The sequence below is a fragment of the Alosa alosa genome, chromosome 22 (assembly GCF_017589495.1).
Source record: "Alosa alosa isolate M-15738 ecotype Scorff River chromosome 22, AALO_Geno_1.1, whole genome shotgun sequence".
NCBI classification, from domain to species: domain Eukaryota; kingdom Metazoa; phylum Chordata; class Actinopteri; order Clupeiformes; family Clupeidae; genus Alosa; species Alosa alosa.
The window spans coordinates 10,315,194-10,334,699 of NC_063210.1; the positions used below are offsets into that span (position 1 = coordinate 10,315,194).

Here is a 19,506-nt window from a genome sequence, read left to right on the forward strand (position 1 = left end):
CATGAGCCCCGGCTGCATGCTGCTGCTGGTGTTCGGCTTCGTGGGCGGAGCGGTGGTGGTCAACTCGGCCGTGCTGGTGTCGCTCTCGGTGCTGCTGCTCGTCCACTACTCCGTGTCCGGGCGCCTGCCCGCCCTCACACACTCACTGCCCGGGATCAGCAGGTACGCAGAGAGAGAGCGAGAGATAGAGAGAGAGAGAGAGAGAGAGAGAATGCAGGAGAGGAATGAGGTAGAGAGTGATAGGAATGTGTGAAGGAGGGAGGGAGGGGGGAGGTTTGACATAACTGAATAGAAAGAGGTGTAGAGAAAATGGCAAAAAAGTCTGAACGAGGGGGGGGAGAAGGAGAGAAAGAGAAGCATCAACGAAGGTGTGGTGGGAAGAAGAAAGTGTGTAAAAGAGGGAGAGATGATCGGGATTGTGTGTTTGGAGTTGCTGTGTGCGTGCTACTGTTTTGCCTCCTTCCTCCTCCTCCTCCTCTTCTTCCCTCCTGTCTCCGTCTCTGTCCCACTTTCCTCTACCTCGGCTCTGCGCCACTCTGCTCTGTCATGGCTCTGTGATGAAGCATCCTCCTTCACTCATTTTTACCGTCTTCCCTCCAGTGTCTCTCTCTCTCTCTCTCTCTCTCTCTCTCTCTCCTGTTTGTTTTGTTTACCATCTCACCATCGTGGCCATTCTCTCGCGCGGCATCACTGTCCTATCTGACCTACTTTTCTTCAGTGCTGTTTGGTTTTGTGTTCCCACTCTCACATCAGCATGGTAAACATGTCTGAGATGGCAAGATGGACAGTGAAGTTTGATTGAATCACCTGTTTGATTAGTATTAGTTTGTTCATAATAATAGATGTATAAATGTTAGATGTTGTGTAGGGGGATTATATTAAACTATATTAATTATGTAAGGGTAGATATGTGTGTGTGTGTGTGTGTGTGTGTGTGTGTGTGTGTGTGTGTGTGTGTATATATAGGAGGATTATATTAATGTATATTAATTATGTAATGGTACATGTCGTGTGTGTACACTGTATAGGGGGACGTTTTGGGTGTAAGGCGTTTTTTATGAGAGCACTCTGTGCCAGTCCAGGGCCTTCTCACGCACAGTGGGCATGTCTGCTGTTGTTCAGCTGGACCCGCAGGGACACCGGTAGGGTGATGGCTCACTGTTCTGTTCCCTAGCCTCTGAGAGCTGGTCTCCATGGGGATGGGCTCCCCATTGTTGTGGCCTTATTATTATGGGCTGTCTCATGCGGCGCAGCAGAATGCTGGCCTCTGCATTTGACACTCAGCACTGGCCCTTTTTCACCTGCCCGGTGACTGCATTAATGGCCAGGCAACAGACCGGAGTCTGTCCTTGGTGCGATGTTCTCTTTCTCTGTCTGTGTGCCATAGTAAGGATTACATTTTTCTGTTCGTCACCCTAACCCCTAGCGCCAGAATCGGGGTGACGTAACAGAATTGGGCAATCAAGGTATAATGGAAGGGGATCCTCTCCGAGTGAGGAAGTATTTCGACGTCAGATAATGTGGACAGTGTTGACCTGTGTGTTTATTTGGGCAAAAAGCGGTCATCTCTATGGTAATGCTATTTATCTTCCGCACCCATTCAAACAGGACTTTGATTAAAGTTTGTCTCCAGGGGGAATTGCCTGGGCTACATGTGTCAGGCTTAAGCCAAGACCCTCGCTGGCTCTCCATTTAAACTCTGTTATCAGGCAGCGCAGCTCAGGGCTGGGGAACTGGAGAAGATTAGTTTGGGTGAAAGCGCTGCTCTGGGAGGTCTTCAGGCACAGAACAGAATTATACACAGTAGCAGCCAGTCTGAGCCAGTCAGTCAGTAAGGTCTCTACTGAGACAGAAAAGTTCTTCCTTTCTTCCTGAGACAGCTCGTCAATTTCACCCATTTTCTTCATGTGGATTTTTCTCACAGTCAAAGTTAATATATGCATCAGCGTTGTCATTGGATACCTATCATTGCATCTAAAGGCACACTAATTGGCTGCAGAGCAACTGCATGCTAATTCTGGAAACAAACAAATGAAAATGGCACAATATCCTGTGTTGAGATGATGCTGCTTCAGAACAATATTTTGTAGGGTATTGGAAATGTATTATTAAAAAGTGTCTATGTTAAAGAACCGACTTTAAGCCACTGCTATCTTGAATTGCCTTACTTTGGTAGTCATCAAACCTTATATTCCTGTTTGCCGTGATTTTACAGACCTAAAGTTATGGTGCTTGCCACAGAAGACATTAATTTCCATCCATTAGCTTTTGCCACACATGGAAAAAATTGCCATTATAATGTTTTACCTCCGCCCATTGAGTGTAGAAATTGAAATTGGATGGTTCATCCAAATTCCTTAGTGGAGTATTCAGTTGCTCTCAAGCAGTAACAAAGGTGTTCCTTACCTTTGCACCATGCATAGGATCTTTTTAATAGGTCATATCAAGTATCATCGCAACCAATGCTGTTTTGGCAAAAGTAACTTTTAGCCATCAGGTTATTGTCTGTCACTGCCGCCAGGCTGTCGGTGGTGATGAACATCTGATTGACGTGTGTTGAAGGAGCGTATAAGAAAATCAATGGTGCAACTGGTGTGGTGCATCTTGGTCTATGCTGCTCAGTGCTCAGCAGTGTGCAAACGTTCATTTAACCTCTGACTACGGATAATCCAATTCCTACTCTTTGGTGTTGTGTGGGCCATGTGATCTTACACACACACACACACACACACACCGCTGGCCTTGTAGTGACCTCCTCGCCTCTGCCCAGCATTCCCAACAGAATGTCCAGTCAGCAAGTTCAGCCCTGCAGCAGTGAATAGAGCTGAACACTTAACCACATTCACACCAGCTGTGGTCACAGAGAAAGACAAGAGACACAGAGAGTCAAAGAGAAAGGGAGCCAAAGAGAAAGGGAGCCAATCAAGAATGACCATAATGCACAGTGGAGAGTCTGGGTACTGTACTTACAGCATATGCAGCCTGTGTCTGTGTTTGTCTGTGTCAGAAAAAGAGAGACTCCTAGAAAAAGAAAGACTACTGTACTTCCAGCGTATGCAGGTTATGCACATTTGTGTGTCTGTGTCAGATAAAAGATAAGAAAGCAACAACTACAGAAAGAAAGACGTGGGGGGGGGGCAAGTGGGCAAGTGATGGAGGAGAGGCCTCTTGCGTTTCTCTCTGTGCCAGTTCCTGGCAATGCGGAGCCCTTTGAAGTGGGGAGACCACCGCTTGTCCTTCACATTAATTCAGGAGATGGAAAGAGGGAGGGAGGAGAAAGGGCAGCTGAATGCACATTACCTTGGGTTGTCATGGCGACACCTTGACCTGAGCAAAGCATTACCCCAGTGAATTAACAATCAGTTAAACATGTTTTTTAAAAGATCACGTTTGTTTCAGTTAAAGATAGCTGACTAATGATTAGTTAATAATTGGTTCATTGATCTATTGTGATGTTCATTGATCTGCAATAACATCTTTTGTTTTGTCTAATCATCATCATAAATGCCTATTCTGTTTGTTTCTGAACTGGCCTCAAAACACACTGTGTAAAATGAGAACTGATAATTAAGTGTGTGTGGTGTGCTGGTTTTAATGGATGAATGCATGTTTATGTCCACTGCAGGAAGGAACGTCCAGTTTCCATGGGCATCTTCCCACTGCCAGGCGGCGAGACTTTGACCCCTGACCTTCCAAGAGATGTTGTGGAGACTCCGGAGACGGACTCCTGGAGATACAACGACCTGAGTCATCCGCGCTCCAACACCAGTCTCAAGGTGGGTAGGCCTGGCCTCTGCTTGGAGCAATCATCAGCAGGGTTTGAGCTGGACCATTAGTACTCTTCTCAAACATCATAAAAAGAAAGTTAGCTTTTGACCTTAGCCAGCTACGTTCTAATACCAGTTTCTAGGTGGCTAGACCAAGCCTCTCTTCACACAGGTACTTCACAGGTTTCCATGTTTACCTCTGTTAGTTGGATTTGATGTATTATTATATTCTGTTACACCTTGCAATTCTGTTTTCAATACACACCATTTCTCACCATTTGTGAAAGGCTGACACGTGTGGACAATGAACCTATAGTTAATGTAGGAATCATGAGCTCATGCTCGGTGTAGTTCCTCTGCACCATAGCAACCAGGACGAGTCCCTTTAAGAGCCAAAGGACAGTCCGTCTTCTGCCCCTTTTCATAATTCCAGGAATTGCACTCTGATCTCATCGAGTCCCCTAATGGATTACGCCATCGCTTTTGCTCCCATTGAGTTTGTGTTCCCTTTTGCTCAAAGCCTCCTTCTGTGGGCAGCGCATGTTTAAAAGACCCCCTCCGACCAGGAGGTGCCAAGCCAGAGGAAGCCCTATGTGGAGTGGGAGGCCCTCCAGGACGTGCCCAGCCTGCCTAAGGCCTCCGTCTGAAAAGGCCACTCAGGCTAGTGGGTTGATGTGCCAATGGTGATCTCACATCCCACCCCTCGTACCCCAACTGCAGAGGCTCTCTGAGGGCACTAGCATCTTAATGCTGCCCTGCATAAAGACTACAGATAGCATTTGTACAGTAGAAAGAGTTTATTTTGGAAAGGGTGAGATTCCTGTTCACAGTTTCAGTTTACAGTTATGAACTGAAATTGGTGGACATTAATAAATTGGTGGCCTAGTGCCCTGCAGGGACGAAGTTTGTTTTTTTTTGGTGTGAAAGGATTTCCGCAGGAAGAGGTAGTTGTGCAGGACAAAGGGGCGAGGCTCAAAGGTCAAGTGCACACAGGCAATGTGTGTCTGGAACTCCCTCTTTCCTGTAGAGACCACCTCTGTTGTTGTCAGCGGAGACCATGCCGCCAGGCTCCCTCATGAATATGCCGTCTGATTAAGTATTTAATATGTTTCCGTAGCAGTTTGCCAGATGGGCAGACCAACTGTCTCTCTCTCTTCTGTGAGTCGCTGTGAAATCACATGCTCTCAATGTAGCTACATTCAGAACATCATGAGAAGAATTTGTGAGCATTCAGCGTTTCACTTCCTCTCAGTTTTTTTCAGTTCGGGACTATTTCTTCATGCGGATGTGAAACGGTCTTCAGCGTTTGTGTACTGTGAAGATAAGGGTCCAAGACACATTTATACACATTTATACCAAATGTCAATTAAGCAAACAAATGTTGAATATAATACTATGACCACTTCTGCAGCATTACCTGTTTGACCTCAGAGGATAATGATGATAGACGTGGCGTCGTCTTGTCTTTCTCACACACACACACACACACACACACACACACACACACACACACACAAACAAAATAGCATATATGCTCCAATTTAGCTGTCCCGTCCCGCATATAGAAGGTACCTTTCTAGAACATCATTAAAATGATAATACACAAGGCACAATAATGAGCAGCATTGGCTCAAAAAGCTATGTTGCTGGGCAATGCCCCTGGCTATTGTTGTTCTGGCATGTTGCCTCTGGTATTTCTTTTTCTTTTCTGGAGAACTTTTATCATCAGTAGGCAAATTTTCATGATCCTCCAAACAGAACACATGAAACCAGTTATGTGGTTGCTTAGCAATGTTTTTCAAAAAGTTCCCCACGGATCATCACCCTTTAGATGGACTGCTTGAGGTGCCCAGATCATCTAGATATTACTCTGAGTGTCACCATCTCAAATCTCTTACATGCCTTTGCTTTCAATCCCAACTACTGCCCCTCTCGTGCCAGGCTGTGGTGGAGCTTCGTTCATTTAAATTCATTAGTTCCTCCTCATCTACGTAATGTTTGAGTCTGCCAGCATTTGACCTACTTGAGCTGTTGCTATGGCTGGGAGAAAGGCCTATTTTTGTCTATGAAGATTACATGGCAATTTCATTATTACGTCCTCCTTGGTCAGATGTGCACCTTTTTTTTTTTTTTTTCTCTAATTGCATAAGAAACACCTGCATTTTCACAGTAGTCTATTATGCTTTTAGAAATAAAAACGATGCAAGGAATTTGAAACCTTTGCCAGAACAATATTTTAAATCAGTTTTGTGCACATAATACCAATATATATGTTGTTCACATACACATACACGGCTAATATGCACAGAATCAAGATGCTACCCAACTTCTGGTTCAGGCAATAGTCATCTCACGACTCGACTACTGCAATGCCCTCCTGACAGGTCTCCCAGCCTGCGCAGTGAAACCACTTCAGATGATCCAGAACGCCAGGCGGCGCTGGTCTACAACCAACCCAAAAGGGCACATGTTACCCCGCTGCTCATCCAGCTACACTAGCTACCTATGGCGGCCCGCATCAAATTCAAGGCTCTAACGCTTGCCTACAAAGTAGTCTCCGGTTCTGCTCCCACCTACTTGAATGTATTATAATTGTAATACTTCTCATCTGTTGTTCCTCGTTGGTGGAACACACTGCCAGTTCCTACAAGGGCAGGGACATCCATCTCCATTTTCAAAAAACTCCTGAAGACCCAGCTCTTTAGAGAACATCTCCTCTCATAGCAACACTTACAACAAGTCTTACTGATCCTAGCACTCTCCAGCCGTCTTAAACTGACAAACAGCACTCACTGATGCACTTATTCTTACTGTACTCTAATGTTTTTAAATTGTCCTAAAATTGATGAGAATTGCTCTAAAACTTAAACTGCTTACCATGTTGTTAGTCGCTTTGGCTAAAAAAGCATCAGCCAAATGTAATGTAATGTAATGTAGAATCGTCCAGTTTCTTGCATAGTGAATGATGCATAGTTTAGATCATCCACTTCATATTACATCACAAGGGAGGCGTGTTTTTCTTCAATGTGTTGATCACAAGATGACCAGTGGCATTCATGTCGGCTGGTCCGAGTCCCACACCCTCCCTCTCAGTTGCCGGTGGCACCACCTCAGAGACCGGTGGCACAAAAGCCTCTTCACGGTGGAACACACACACACACACACACACACACACACACAGATGCTCCTTTGTGTCTTGTGTGACTCGACACTTTCTGAGTGTGTCTCAGCCATCTGTTTTGACATCTCTTTTGCGCTGTGGTGGTCCCATTGCCAAAGCCATATACCACAACAGCATGAGCTCATCAGGTCTCTCTCTAGACAGACTGACTTCTAATTGTCAGGTGAGGTCAGCAAAAACCACAATGCCAGGCGTGGGATTGGTGGAGCCACCGCTACCATGGCAACAAGGAAAGTGGATGATACCAGCTTGTGGGAATGGTGCACTCCCATAGGACGACTGTGTCCTAAAAGAAAGATTGAGAGGGAAGCGAAAACAAAGAGTGACTGTGTGTGTGTGTTTGAGTGTGTGTGTGTGTGTGTGTGTGTGTGTGTGAGAAGGAAAGCCGAGCTGTGTAGCATTGCTAATGACTTGTGAAATGCTTTTGAATATTTCATCTTGCTTATGGGTTTATTTTTGGTAAGGGCTTGAAGGTCTCTGTGCTTTGTCTGAAGTTGACATTGCTGTGTGCTCACTCTGGATTAATGGCTGATCTCATGATTAATTGAATTGAAGTGAACTGTTTCTTTTTTTAGAAGGCCGTCACCTGCAAATAACTTGATTCACAGAAACCAATGACCAACCTTCCCATTAGGTTAATGGACAGTTCTAAGCGTCAAAGGGGGGGGGGGGGGGCTATGGGTGAAACAGAGGGAGTGTTTTATTACCCTCAGACAGGGTTCTGCTGAGGCCGACCGCGGCCCACCTCGCTCGCTAACTGACCCCCCTTCTCTCCAAGCAGCTGGAGGACGAGCCTCCTCCTAAGCCCCAGGAGAGTAAGGTCCTGCCGGAGGTTTGGGAGACTATCCTGGAGGAGACGCAGGTAGCCGGTCCTCTCTCCCACCGCCAGTGGGTGCCAATGATCTAACAATAACCCCAAAACAACAAACACTGATCACCGTGGCAACGGCAGCCCAGCCCGGCCGATTCTGTCGGCCTGTAGTTATCTGTCGCCTGGCCTCATGACAAATCTTCATTGCATTTCTGTGTGCGTGGGAATCAAAGGGCAGGCCATGAAGTGTGCTGCATGCAACCACTCTAACACAGGGATGGGCGATCTTATCCAGGAAAGGGTCATTAAGGTGGACGTTAATTGGGTCAGAGTTTATCATTTGCTTCTGAATATGTTAGCCAGGAGGACCCCTGATAAGTTAATGTAATCTGTCCATTTAAATGAACAGCATGCCCTTGCATGGATAAAAAAAACACCATCACTGCAAAGTGAATTATCTTTAATGACCTCTGGTTAAATGGATACGTCAAAGTTGTGAACAAACTGAAGGACTTGAAGTTGGTGTCAGTGGGTTGTTGTGGTTGCCTGCAGTGCCTGTAGTGATCCGTTGATACTTCATGAGATTTTACTCACCGGGGTAGTAGGGTCTGCATTATTAAAATGTTAAAATTCAATCTGTAGGTGGCCTCATTTGCTTTTTAATTTGTCTAACCCTGCAGTAGCTCTAACCAGGCAGTAGTATAGTATGTTGCCATTAGTGAGTCTTTGTTCATTTATCAATTTGTTGCTCTGCTCTTTGAAATCGCCAAGTGTGGTTGCACTATATCAATATGTGCTTGCAACAAGCCAAGCTTCAGGAGGTATTTATGTGTAGGTTCCCTTGACCTTGTCGGAAGCAGAGCAATGGATCTGTTGGCAGTAGCCCACTCTGAAGCGCCAAGGACATGGATAGGAAGAGTGATGACATTTGACTCGCTGTACTGCACTAAGGCAGACAGATACAAGAATGTTAGTGTGGCGACAAGGGCAGTAAACAACAAGGTACTGTTTGAATGTAGGTTGTTTTGGAGGGAAAAGAAATGTTCATTTGTCACAAGTGAAGGATGTTGGGTGGAGCGGTTTTCTGCTGATGCCTTGTTCTCTTCTTTACCCGTCATGATGGCAATAGTCTTGAGAAGTGCACTACAGCATAAAGTTTGCTTTTTCCATGTATTTGTTTTTCCATTTATTAACCAGGGTGTGTGTGTGTGTGTGTGTGTGTGTGTTTTGTTTGGGTGACTGAATGCGAGCAAATGAGTGTGCACATGTGTGCATCGGTTTGCAGTTTTTTCACTGATGTGGTATTAATCGTACAGGTTTTGGGAAAGCCATTTCTTTGAAGGCAAACTCTGGATTGCTCTTGGCAAAGCTACCCTTCAAAGAAAGAATCACCGACAAAGCCAACAATTAACACCTCCTGGTCAGCCAAATTACATTTCAATCATGTCTCCAGCAGCAGACTTCACTCCGCTACCTCCAGGAATAATTCCTTGAACTCGAAACTCTGGTCAGTTTGGCTGACTGGCTGCAGATCTAGATGTAGGACATCATGGCTCCAGAACTTTCTAACACATAGGCCTAACTAATAATAGATTTCCAGTGGGGACCTCTACCTGGCTGCCTTCTCCCAGCTCTGTGGCTCCTTCCTCAGCAGAGTGGGGCTGACGTGTGTGTGTGTGTGTGTGTGTGTGTGTGTGTGTGTGTGATGGGTGACGGGAGTCTTCTAGTTTTACTGACCTTGATCATGGTTGTTTTTCCCAAACCTCCTCCGTGTAGCATTCGTCCGTAGACTCCCCTCCTAGTGCCTGTCTCTGACTTTAGAGTGTGAGCAAGACCATGGTGGGGGTGTAGATTTCTTACACTGTGTTTTGTTCATGGCTTCGCAGGATGAGCTGTCGGGCGCACATCGCGGTGGCTCCAAGTTGGGCACGCCCATGTCCGACGCAAGCCGTGGTGGGTCAATGATGGGCACGCCAACATCCGACGCGAGCCGTGTTGGGTCCAAGGCAGGCACGCCCATGTCGGAAACGAGCCGTGGTGGGTCCAAGGCGGTCACACCCATGTCCACCACTGCCTCCGACATGACTCGCGGTGGCTCCAACTCTGCCACGCCCATGTCCAGCGCTACCTCCGGCGGCGTCGCCATGGCGTCCGTGGACACGCCGCGGGTGGAAGAGGCGGACAGCCTGAACCGGAACCTGGACAGCAGCGACAGGAAGCCCGACAACAGCAAGAACATCATGATGCAGGACGGCGTAGGAACGGGTGCAGGAGTGGGCACATTAGCGGGCGTAGGAACGGGTGCAGGAGTGGGCACATTAGCGGGCGTAGAAACGGTTGCAGGAGTGGGCACATTAGCGGGCGTAGGAATGGGTGCAGGAGTGGGCACATTAGCGGGCGTAGGAACGGGTGCAGGAGTGGGCACATTAGCGGCCGTAGGAGTGGGTGCAGGAGTGGGCACATTAGCGGGCGTAGGAGTGGGTGCAGGAGCAGGCGCAGGACTTGCCACTGGAGTGGGCGCAGGACTTGGCGCAGGAATACGCGCAGGAACGGGCACAGACACAACCTCATCAGGTGAGGGCGGATGGTACACAGGAGATGGTGCAGAATGTCTAGGGACTATTATTTAGGGGCCTGTGCAAAGTTTGTAGATTTGATTGAATTTTTTCTTGCATTACATTTGACATCATATTTGATTTTATTTATTTATTTATTTATTTTATGACATTGATGTTTACAGAATCGATAGAAAACGCGGAGCGGTCCGAAGTGCAGGCGATAATTGAGTCCACTCCCGAGCTGGACATGGACCTGAGTGGATGCAAAGGAGCCAGGTAACACCACCTAACTCAAAACACACCAGCCATGTTTTCAGGACCTCCACCCCTTACCCTTTTAAAGTTTAGTCAAAATGTGCTACAGCTAAAAAAAAATAAGCAAAACAGTGCTGTGTATGGAATAGCATTCTTAAGCACTGAAGGATAACCCTTAAAGGTAGGGTTAGCAATGCTAAGTGATTTACACTTTTTGTAACATTCAGGGAATATCTCCTCACTTTTACACTTACACAGCCCTGGCTCCATGAACTGGAAACAAACTAAATGTGGGCAGCCTGTCGATAACAATAACAAAACATTGTGTGGAGGAAGAGGTGTTTTGATTGGTTTTTGGTTTGAATATAACGTACGTTGCTTTGGACAAACGTGTCTGCTAAAAACATAAACATCAACGCGCGACGTCATCCAGCATCGCTAACCTTTGATTTGATCCTCAGTGGTCTCCCTTTGCTCCCTGTCCTCTGCTCACCTGTGTCTCCTAATTTCGCTCACCTTTCTCCGCGTCTCCACCAGTACTCCAACCAAAGGGATCGAGAACTTGGCATTTGACCGCAACACGGACTCACTGTTCGAGGAGCTCTCCTCAGCCGGTAACGACCTCATAGGAGACGTGGACGAGGGCGCAGACCTGCTGGGTAAGAGACGGTGTTTAAATCTCAGCGGCAGGCTGGTGTGGTGGTTACGTAGTTTGTTAACTCATTGAGTGCCAAAAACGTAATATTACGTTTTTAGCTTTTTTTTTTTAATTACGAAACTAGACACTCTAATACACCTTATATGTGATTTTGGGAACTCTGTGATGAATGGAAATGAAATATATGACGATCGTTATCATAACTCGGTTGCCGCTTTGGGTCGAATCAGTGACGCATGCACGTCAGGTCAAAACCAGGCCATTTTCGTGGGTCTATCACTAGGTGGCGGTCTCGCTGATCACTTCCCGGAAAGTTTATACAAGTAAGTAACAGGCAACACTTCAAATTTTAATGAAAGACGTTATATATCCATTTCTAGAAAAAAAAAACTGCGATTTTGATGAAAACTAGCTTGGGATTTCTCAGGAACAGAGGCGTGTAGAAATGCACGGTTTGCACCCACTGAGAGCTTAAAGTCTCACCTTTTAATCGAGCCACTGTATGTGTTCATAGTTATAACACAGAATATGCTGTAGCTGTACAAAAATCATCAACAATGGTCTAGATTGCTGGCACTCTAGGACAAAGCTCCCGAAAACAGCTTGGCATTCAATGAGTTAATACATTTCCATAGTTCCAGAGCAGGAGATGGAGTCGTGCATGTCGCACTATTACAGGGAAGCTACACCAGGTGCGTAACTGAAGCGCTCCATTCGCGTTGCGTCTGCTGCAACAATTAGCTTCCACTATAATAAATGGAAGTAGCTTCACCAGGTATGATCGAGGCGCGTACGTTTGGGGAAAAAAAACAGACCAGTCTTCTAAAATGTTTTTACGCGCTGTGAAACGTAACGCTTTACAGGTAGCTTCCCTGTTAGTGTCCAGTTTGTCTGTAGAAGTTCTTCCTTCTTTTCTCCCTGTGTGCTTTTTTTGTCCATTGTCTCCCATTTTACTCACCATCCTTAGGTGTATGTTTTTATGTGAATTTTTTGTGTGTGTGTGTGTGACTGTATGTGAATGTTACTGTAGCACACAGGGATAAGAGTTCAGCTTCAGGCTCTACAGAATTTGCAGACTGCGTTTATCTTTGGGCACTAGGGCTGCACAGTGCTGCAGTATAAGTGGGTTTGTGAAATTTAATCCGTCTGACATTGACAGCACGAAAACGAGTGCCTCTCTGCAGATCAATTTGTATTGCATGCTGTCCAATTTCAGAAGGGAACCAGGATACTGATTAAATTTGGTTCTTCAGAAGGAAAGGAACCAAAGTAAAGGGCCTGGAGTATTGAACATTCCTTTTACTGTAGTAATCGTTTAACTATTAATCGGTTCATTGTGAAACGGAACTCATCCTATAATTCATTCATTCATTCATTCATTCATTCTAACCCCTCTTTCTCTGCATGCCTTTCTCATCTCATGGCATTTTCTTACCTTCCCAACAGAAGAGTACTCTGGTGTGTATGATCTCACTAACCCTCTGTCTGTCTCCACACACTCTCACATACATTTTCCTCTCCAGTCTCCTCCACTTCTCTCATCCGTAGTATAGTGTGCATTGGATTACTATTTGGCTCTGCCCTAGTCCTCCCAGAGGCCACAAAGTCAACTAAAACAGACCGAAGCCAAACAAAAGAAAATAACTTCTTAAGATGCTAACCGTAAAGTGAATGCAGGCAGACGGAGCTGAGTAGCTAAGGCCAGTGAGCTGGTGTATTAGCTCACTGCAGGCGGTTGGACAGTGAATTGCTGAATCATGTTGTTGGCCAGGGCTCCTGTCATAGTTCTAGGCCTAGGCCAGTATCCCATACACACATCATTGCTGTGTCACTGGACAAGTGTTTGTTGACATTGTGCTCATTTATTTTTTAATCAAAACCTGTTAGATGACAAAGCGTACAGGAATTATTCATTTATCCACGATCTGGGCACGGCTGCTCTACTTCCTGGACATCAAAGTCCACCGCCGTCATTCAGCTTTATTTAGTCCTTTGTGTTATTGTATTACATTTTTATTTGTTTTATCTCGAAAATGTAGAACAACACATAACTTTGATTAGCAGTTCTGAAAAGGATCATCACCATGCCACTAAATGTTTACGCTCATTTTTCTCATGTCTCACTTCATTTGCTCCCCCTTTTCTCTCCCTCTGCTGGTTTTGCACGGCACTGTCAGACCTTAATTTCTTTGGTAAGCCGGTCTTTCCCTGCTTGTTCCTTATCTTGTGTATCTTATGAGCTCTGTTTTCTGTGGGTGAAGTCCAGTCTGTCTTGAGTCTGACCTGTGACCTGTGATCGTCTGGCCAGTGGTGATGCTGTGGATTCTGACCAACTGGTAACGGACTGAGCTGATGAATGCAAGTAACCTTTCAGGGGATCTTTGTCTTGGTGCAGGTATGGGTCGTGAAGTGGAACACCTCATCCAGGAGAATGCACAGCTGCTGGAGACAAAGTAAGATATGCCACTTGATCTGCTGCAACTCAATCACACAACTACTCTACAACTAATCACACAACTACACAAAATGGATAAGGTTCTTTTTGAAAGTGTTCTCTTTCTTAGAGCCTCTTCCTGGTAATGGACATAATCAAACAACCATTTATACCCGGAGACAAGCTAATGAGCCATTTTGGGTTTTGACGTAACAAAGTGAACTTTTTACAACTATCCAAAGCACTGACTTGCTCTCTGCTGCCATCTACAGCAAATGGTCAGACATGCACTTGTAACAATCCTTCAGATGCCTCAGTCAGACTGGTATTCAGTTATAGTGGATTTGGAGGTATAGCTATGAGTGGGCCTCATAGACCAATAAATAAGTCAGATGTAAGGGAAAGGTATTATACTTACGGGATTATGGAACATTTGTGTATCTGAGTATGCCGTGTAAACAATGAAGTAATAGAAACCTATGTTGTAGGTATCTTGATCTTCATGCTTGAAATGCATCTCTGAGTATGTTTTGTTGTTGTCAGAAACGCACTGAACGTGGTGAAGAACGACCTGATAGCGCGCGTGGACGAGCTGGTGTGTGAGAAGGATGTAGTGGTGGGGGAACTAGAGGTGCTGCGCTCTGCCAAAGACAAGCTGGAGGAGAAGAACAAGGAGCTGGAGGATGAGATCAAGAGGTCAGACACACACACACACACCACACACACACACACACACACACACACACGCTACACTGCTATTACTGCTACTACAATTGATAATAGGATAGAATGATGATGTCAATCATACACATACAATCATACACACATTCATAGAATAACTACTACTACAAGTGATAATGAAATGGGGATGGCAATCATACTGACATCTCTCTCTCTCTGTATCCAGAGTGCGTGCAGAATTACAGGAGGCCAAGCAAAAGACCAAAGAGCCTGACGATGATGTAAGCTTTGTGCTGTGTGTTTCTATCTATGGGCTTGAATAAATCATGGTTTAGATCTTAAAATGTATTTGTCAGACTAGACAACACCTCGTCAGTTGCCACATATTCTTGCTGAGGTGTGTGTGTGTGTGTGTCTATGTCTGTGTGTGTTCAGAGTGACGTCCCCACGGCCCAGAGAAAGCGCTTCACGCGGGTGGAGATGGCCCGTGTGCTCATGGAGAGGAACCAGTACAAGGAGAGACTGATGGAGCTGCAGGAAGCCGTGCGGTGGACAGAGATGATCAGGTGAGGGGTGGCCCTCCAAATGTAAGGCAAATTATTACAAATCTAAGCATACTTGTCCTCAAAACAAACAGACTTGGCTCCAAGTGGGAAGAGGGGGAAAAAGGAAGATTAGGGTTCAGTTGGGTAACACAGGAGTAGTTGAAGCCTAAGACAGACTAGGTCTGATTTTTTGCCCAAATTTTTGGAAAATCCATATTCATATTTATCAGTGTCAGCTTTTGATATTTAGAATTTAGAATAATCATCAACATGTCTAAATTAAAAGCTTGAGGCGCAGTCCTCCGATGGCACACGTTTACTGCTTTCATTTGTGTAACCCTGGTGATTTTTGTTTTCTCCTCCAAAGAGCATCGCGGGAGAACCCTTCCCTATCAGAGAAGAAGAAGTCTAGTATCTGGCAGTTGTAAGTCACACTGGCCTTCACTTACATCCATAGCGACATCTCATAATTTACCGTAGTGCCGTAGATGATTTCTCACATCATTTAATATATTACTTCTCCTTTTTTATTTCACCTTTTATGGTTGGTCTCCAGTATGTAGGTAATTTTTGATTGCCTTGCAATGCACTGATCCTTGCACTTTACATGTTCCAAATAAGCAAGATTGATAAGCAAGATGACCCTTGACCTGGTAATGGCTTTGCTGTTAAGAATAACTCATTTGTTTGTTCATCACGGTGTCCACTTGTTTTCAAAATCCTAGAACAAGACATTGACAAGATAGATTTTTTTTTTTAATGATTTACCTATAGTACATTCAAATACCTGATAAAGGTAAATAAAAAAACAATAATAATTTGGAAGGATGTACTCTTTCCCACAATGAATAATATGTTAAATGTGTACTGCCATTCTCAGGTCTTGGTGTTTGTGGTAGTTCTGGTGTGGGTTTGGAATGGGTTTGGTACAGGTTTGGAATGGGTTTGACGTGGTTGTTTGAGTTTGTTTTTTGCTGGAGGTTTTTTTTGTTTATCAGTGGAGCTGAACTAGCCTTGTTTTAAAAGCTGCCTTCTCTCCTGCTCTGTACTCTCCTGTGCCCCCCTCTCTCTCCTGCCTCATGTTGTCCTGTGCCTCTGCAGAAGGTGTGTGGAAGTGTGGGAGCGAATGTCAGAACTGATGGAGGATGAGAAATATAGGATATGACATGTTGAAACTTTTATTTTATTTTTTTGAGCAGTCTTAGTTGTTTTTATATTTAGAGTGTTTTTTTTTTTATTCAGGAAGACATTGCTCTTAGTAGTGTGGAGGAGAAGCAGTTATATCACAATCCTGATGACAAGCCTGACAATCGGTTGGCCCGGGTTTAAGTCCCAAACCTGCCTTTTGATGAACGCATCTGCTAAATACTAGTGAACTTTAAGCCTGGATGGTTTGTCCTGCCGTATCTTGTTTATCTCAGGCTTTAGACTAAAATCACAGCACAAAAGAGTGTCTGACTGAGGTTCATGCCATGAAGAGTGAGTAAAAGAGAGAGAGGGACAGTAATATAGACAGCACAAGCATATCATCCAACAGTTTGGTTGAATGTGCGGTCACTGAAACAGGGAAGTACTCAGTGCATGATATTGCAATGATCCAGAGAGGATCATGACTGTAGTTTTAAGGTGGTTATGGTGGAGTGTCTACATGGTAGTGTTCATGTAGGATGGTGCAGATGGAGAGGGAGAGAGATGAGGTGGTGGAGTGGGTAGTGTAGGTGCTGCACGTGTGTGGAGGGAGGCATGCCGTATATGTTGGAGGGCCCTGACCCCAAACCCCTAACATTTGACCCTTGAACTCTAACTTCAACTGCTGCTGCTGTGTCCTGTGTCTTGTGCCTCCCTAGCAGTCTGTCTGTGTTTGTCTCTCTCTATCTATCCCTTTTCTCTCTCTCTCTCCCTCTGTCTTTCCTCCTCTCTTAATTCTAGCTTCAGTCGGCTCTTCAGTTCATCGTCGAGCGCGTCAGCCAAGAAACCGGAGGCGCCCGTGAACCTGAAGTACAACGCGCCCGACCTCGCACGTGGTGCCCACGGTCAAGAAGAGGAGCAGCACCCTGGCCCAGCTGCCCAGCGACAAGTCCAAGGCCTTCGACTTCCTCAACGAGGAGTGAGTAGCGCCACCACCAACCCTCACCCCCTAATCTGTAAGCCGTGTGCGTGTGCCAGGCTGGAGGTGGGTAACCTGTAACCTGTGTGTGTGTGTGTGTGTGTGTGTGTGTGTGTGCCACCAGGCCCGAGGTGGGTAACATGACGTCGCGGCGTGAGCAGAAGAGGGCTCAGTACCAGCAGGTGAAGGCCCACGTGCAGAAGGAGGACGGCCGAGTCCAGGCCTACGGATGGAGCCTCCCCCAGAAGAGCAAGGTGCAGTGTCTTAGCTCTGGGTCTGTGCGATGGGATGGGGTCAGAAGGTCAAGGTGCACACTAGCTCTGTGTGTGTGGGGTGGGGATGGGGTCAGGACAGAGACTCCTAGACACCACATTTTTGATGTGGGATAAATGCAATGTGGAAGTGAAGCCATTTGAAGTGAAAGATTTCCTATTGCAAAGCAAATTTCAGTGTTCAAAGACAAGGATAGACGGACTAAAAGGAGCAAGATGTCCTGCACACAGTGAAGTGCTCTGTTCTTTATCTGGAATCTGTTTTCAGATGGGCACCTCAGCCTTAGTAGAGCAGTTGTATAGGGGAAGATACACTAAGGGAAAAACACTGACAGTTTTCCACAATTGTTAAAACACATTTTTTGAAACCTTCCACCCTTTTCTCCATTCTCAAACTACATTCACAGAATGTCTGACAGTTCTTGCAAAATAAAACACTTGCCTCAGAAGTTTTACTTGTGCTCAGAACCAAACCGTGTCAGAGTACCGATCCAGTGTATGATTGAAGTGTTCCCTTAATTCTTTTGAGCAGTATATTATTAAAGGGGCTGCAAGTGTTCCTGAATGCCCCTTGTGAAATGGAACTTAAAGGTTTTGAGTCAAAAACCATTCCGTCATCTCTTCCTCTCACACATGCATGCTCTTCTCTTCCTCTCACACATGCATGCTCTTCTCTTCCTGGTTCTTCAGGTAAATGGTGGTGCACAGAAGGAGGGCAAGAACCTTCCGGTGCCCGTTTACCTGCGGCCGCTGGATGAGCGGGATTCCTCCATGAAGGTAATTTCAATTTCAATATAATGTCACTTATAGAGCGCCAAAACATTACACATGTCTCATGGCGCTTTACAGAGTGTTAAACAATCAGAGAAGGCCCATGAGTAACAGGGGCGAGGAAAAACTCGAATTACTAGAATTGAATTGAATTGAATTGAATTGAATTGAACACTAGAATTGGAGATACATGTAGGAAGAAACCTCGAGCAGATGCACGACTCAAGGGCCTGACCCATCTGCCTAGGGTCAGTACAGAAACTGGATACACAGCACTGACCGCCCTTCTCATAGCTCTGGAATATGAACAGAAAAAAACCTGTCCATCAGAGATCCAGCACAGATTACATTAGATCAGACTAGATTTGGATTTAGATCAGTGGAAGCGCCTTTGTCTTATAGCGGTTGAGTGCAGATTATGTATGACATTACAAAAAAGCCATGTCAAAGCATTAGAAACGTTAAAAACATTTCATTGTCAGGTTTCTGTTACTGTAAGATCTAAAGCTGGATGTAAAAATATGCAGATGTTGTAATGTAAATTGAACAACTAAATCACAGCCTGTTTGTGTGTGTGTGTGTGTGTGTGTGTGTGCAGCTGTGGTGTGCGGCAGGAGTGAACCTGACAGGGGGGAAGACGCGGGACGGCGGCTCCATTGTGGGGGCGAGTGTGTTCTATAAGGACGTGTCGGGGGACAGCGTCTGCCTCAGCCCTGTGCTCAAGAAGGGCTCCCAGACCAGCCTAGATAGACTGGAGCAGGAGCTAAAGGTTACTCACACACACACACACACACACACACACACACACACACTGCATTCTGGTCAACAGTCCTACAAATTGATCCATTCTGCTGCCAACAGACCTCTGTTATTTCAGTTACTGGTATATATCATATTTCACTGCATGCTCAATTTTTACACATATTCTTGTGTTTGAGAGTGTGTATGTGGGTTGGTTTCAGTTCATGTTACATGTGTGCATCTGGCCTCATGTGTGTGTGTGTTTGTGTCTGTGTACATATATGTGTGTGTGTGTGTGTGTGTGTGTGTGTGTGTGTGTGTGTGTACACATATGTATGTGACTGTTGGTGTCTATGCACATGTGTGCTTCCAGTGTTGTGTGAGTGTACTGCAAACATACAGTATGTGTGCCTCCAGTCTCACGTGTGTGTGTGTGTGTGTGTGTATGTGCGCATCCCCAGGAGCAGGAGAAGGAGCTGCGGCAGCAGGAGGAGCTGTCCAGCCTGGTGTGGATCTGCACCAGCACGCAGGCCACCACCAAGGTCATCGTCATCGACGCCAACCAGCCCGGCAACATCCTGGAGAACTTCTTCGTCTGCAACTCCCACGTCATCTGTATGGCTAGCGTGCCAGGTCAGGAAACCGGAGAGTGCGTTTGTGTGTGTGTGTGTGTGTGTGTGTGTGTAAAGGTCTCTGCGGTGCTTGCAGTTACTTGATCCATCCTC

The 19,506-nt window shown here is 45.7% G+C and overlaps 1 protein-coding gene across 1 annotated transcript in view; it reads left to right on the plus strand.

Moving 5' to 3' along the window:
• The window catches only part of spag9b (sperm associated antigen 9b), a 64,615-nt gene that overhangs the window by 29,057 nt on the left and 16,052 nt on the right, over nt 1-19,506 (plus strand). The window contains 16 exon segments of the mRNA XM_048232738.1: nt 3,626-3,776; nt 7,730-7,810; nt 9,646-10,333; nt 10,500-10,593; nt 11,110-11,231; nt 13,626-13,683; nt 14,208-14,360; nt 14,572-14,626; nt 14,781-14,911; nt 15,258-15,314; nt 16,820-16,898; nt 16,900-16,997; nt 17,122-17,251; nt 17,960-18,046; nt 18,639-18,809; nt 19,243-19,414. Of these exon segments, the coding sequence (XP_048088695.1) occupies nt 3,626-3,776; nt 7,730-7,810; nt 9,646-10,333; nt 10,500-10,593; nt 11,110-11,231; nt 13,626-13,683; nt 14,208-14,360; nt 14,572-14,626; nt 14,781-14,911; nt 15,258-15,314; nt 16,820-16,898; nt 16,900-16,997; nt 17,122-17,251; nt 17,960-18,046; nt 18,639-18,809; nt 19,243-19,414 (2,327 nt within the window).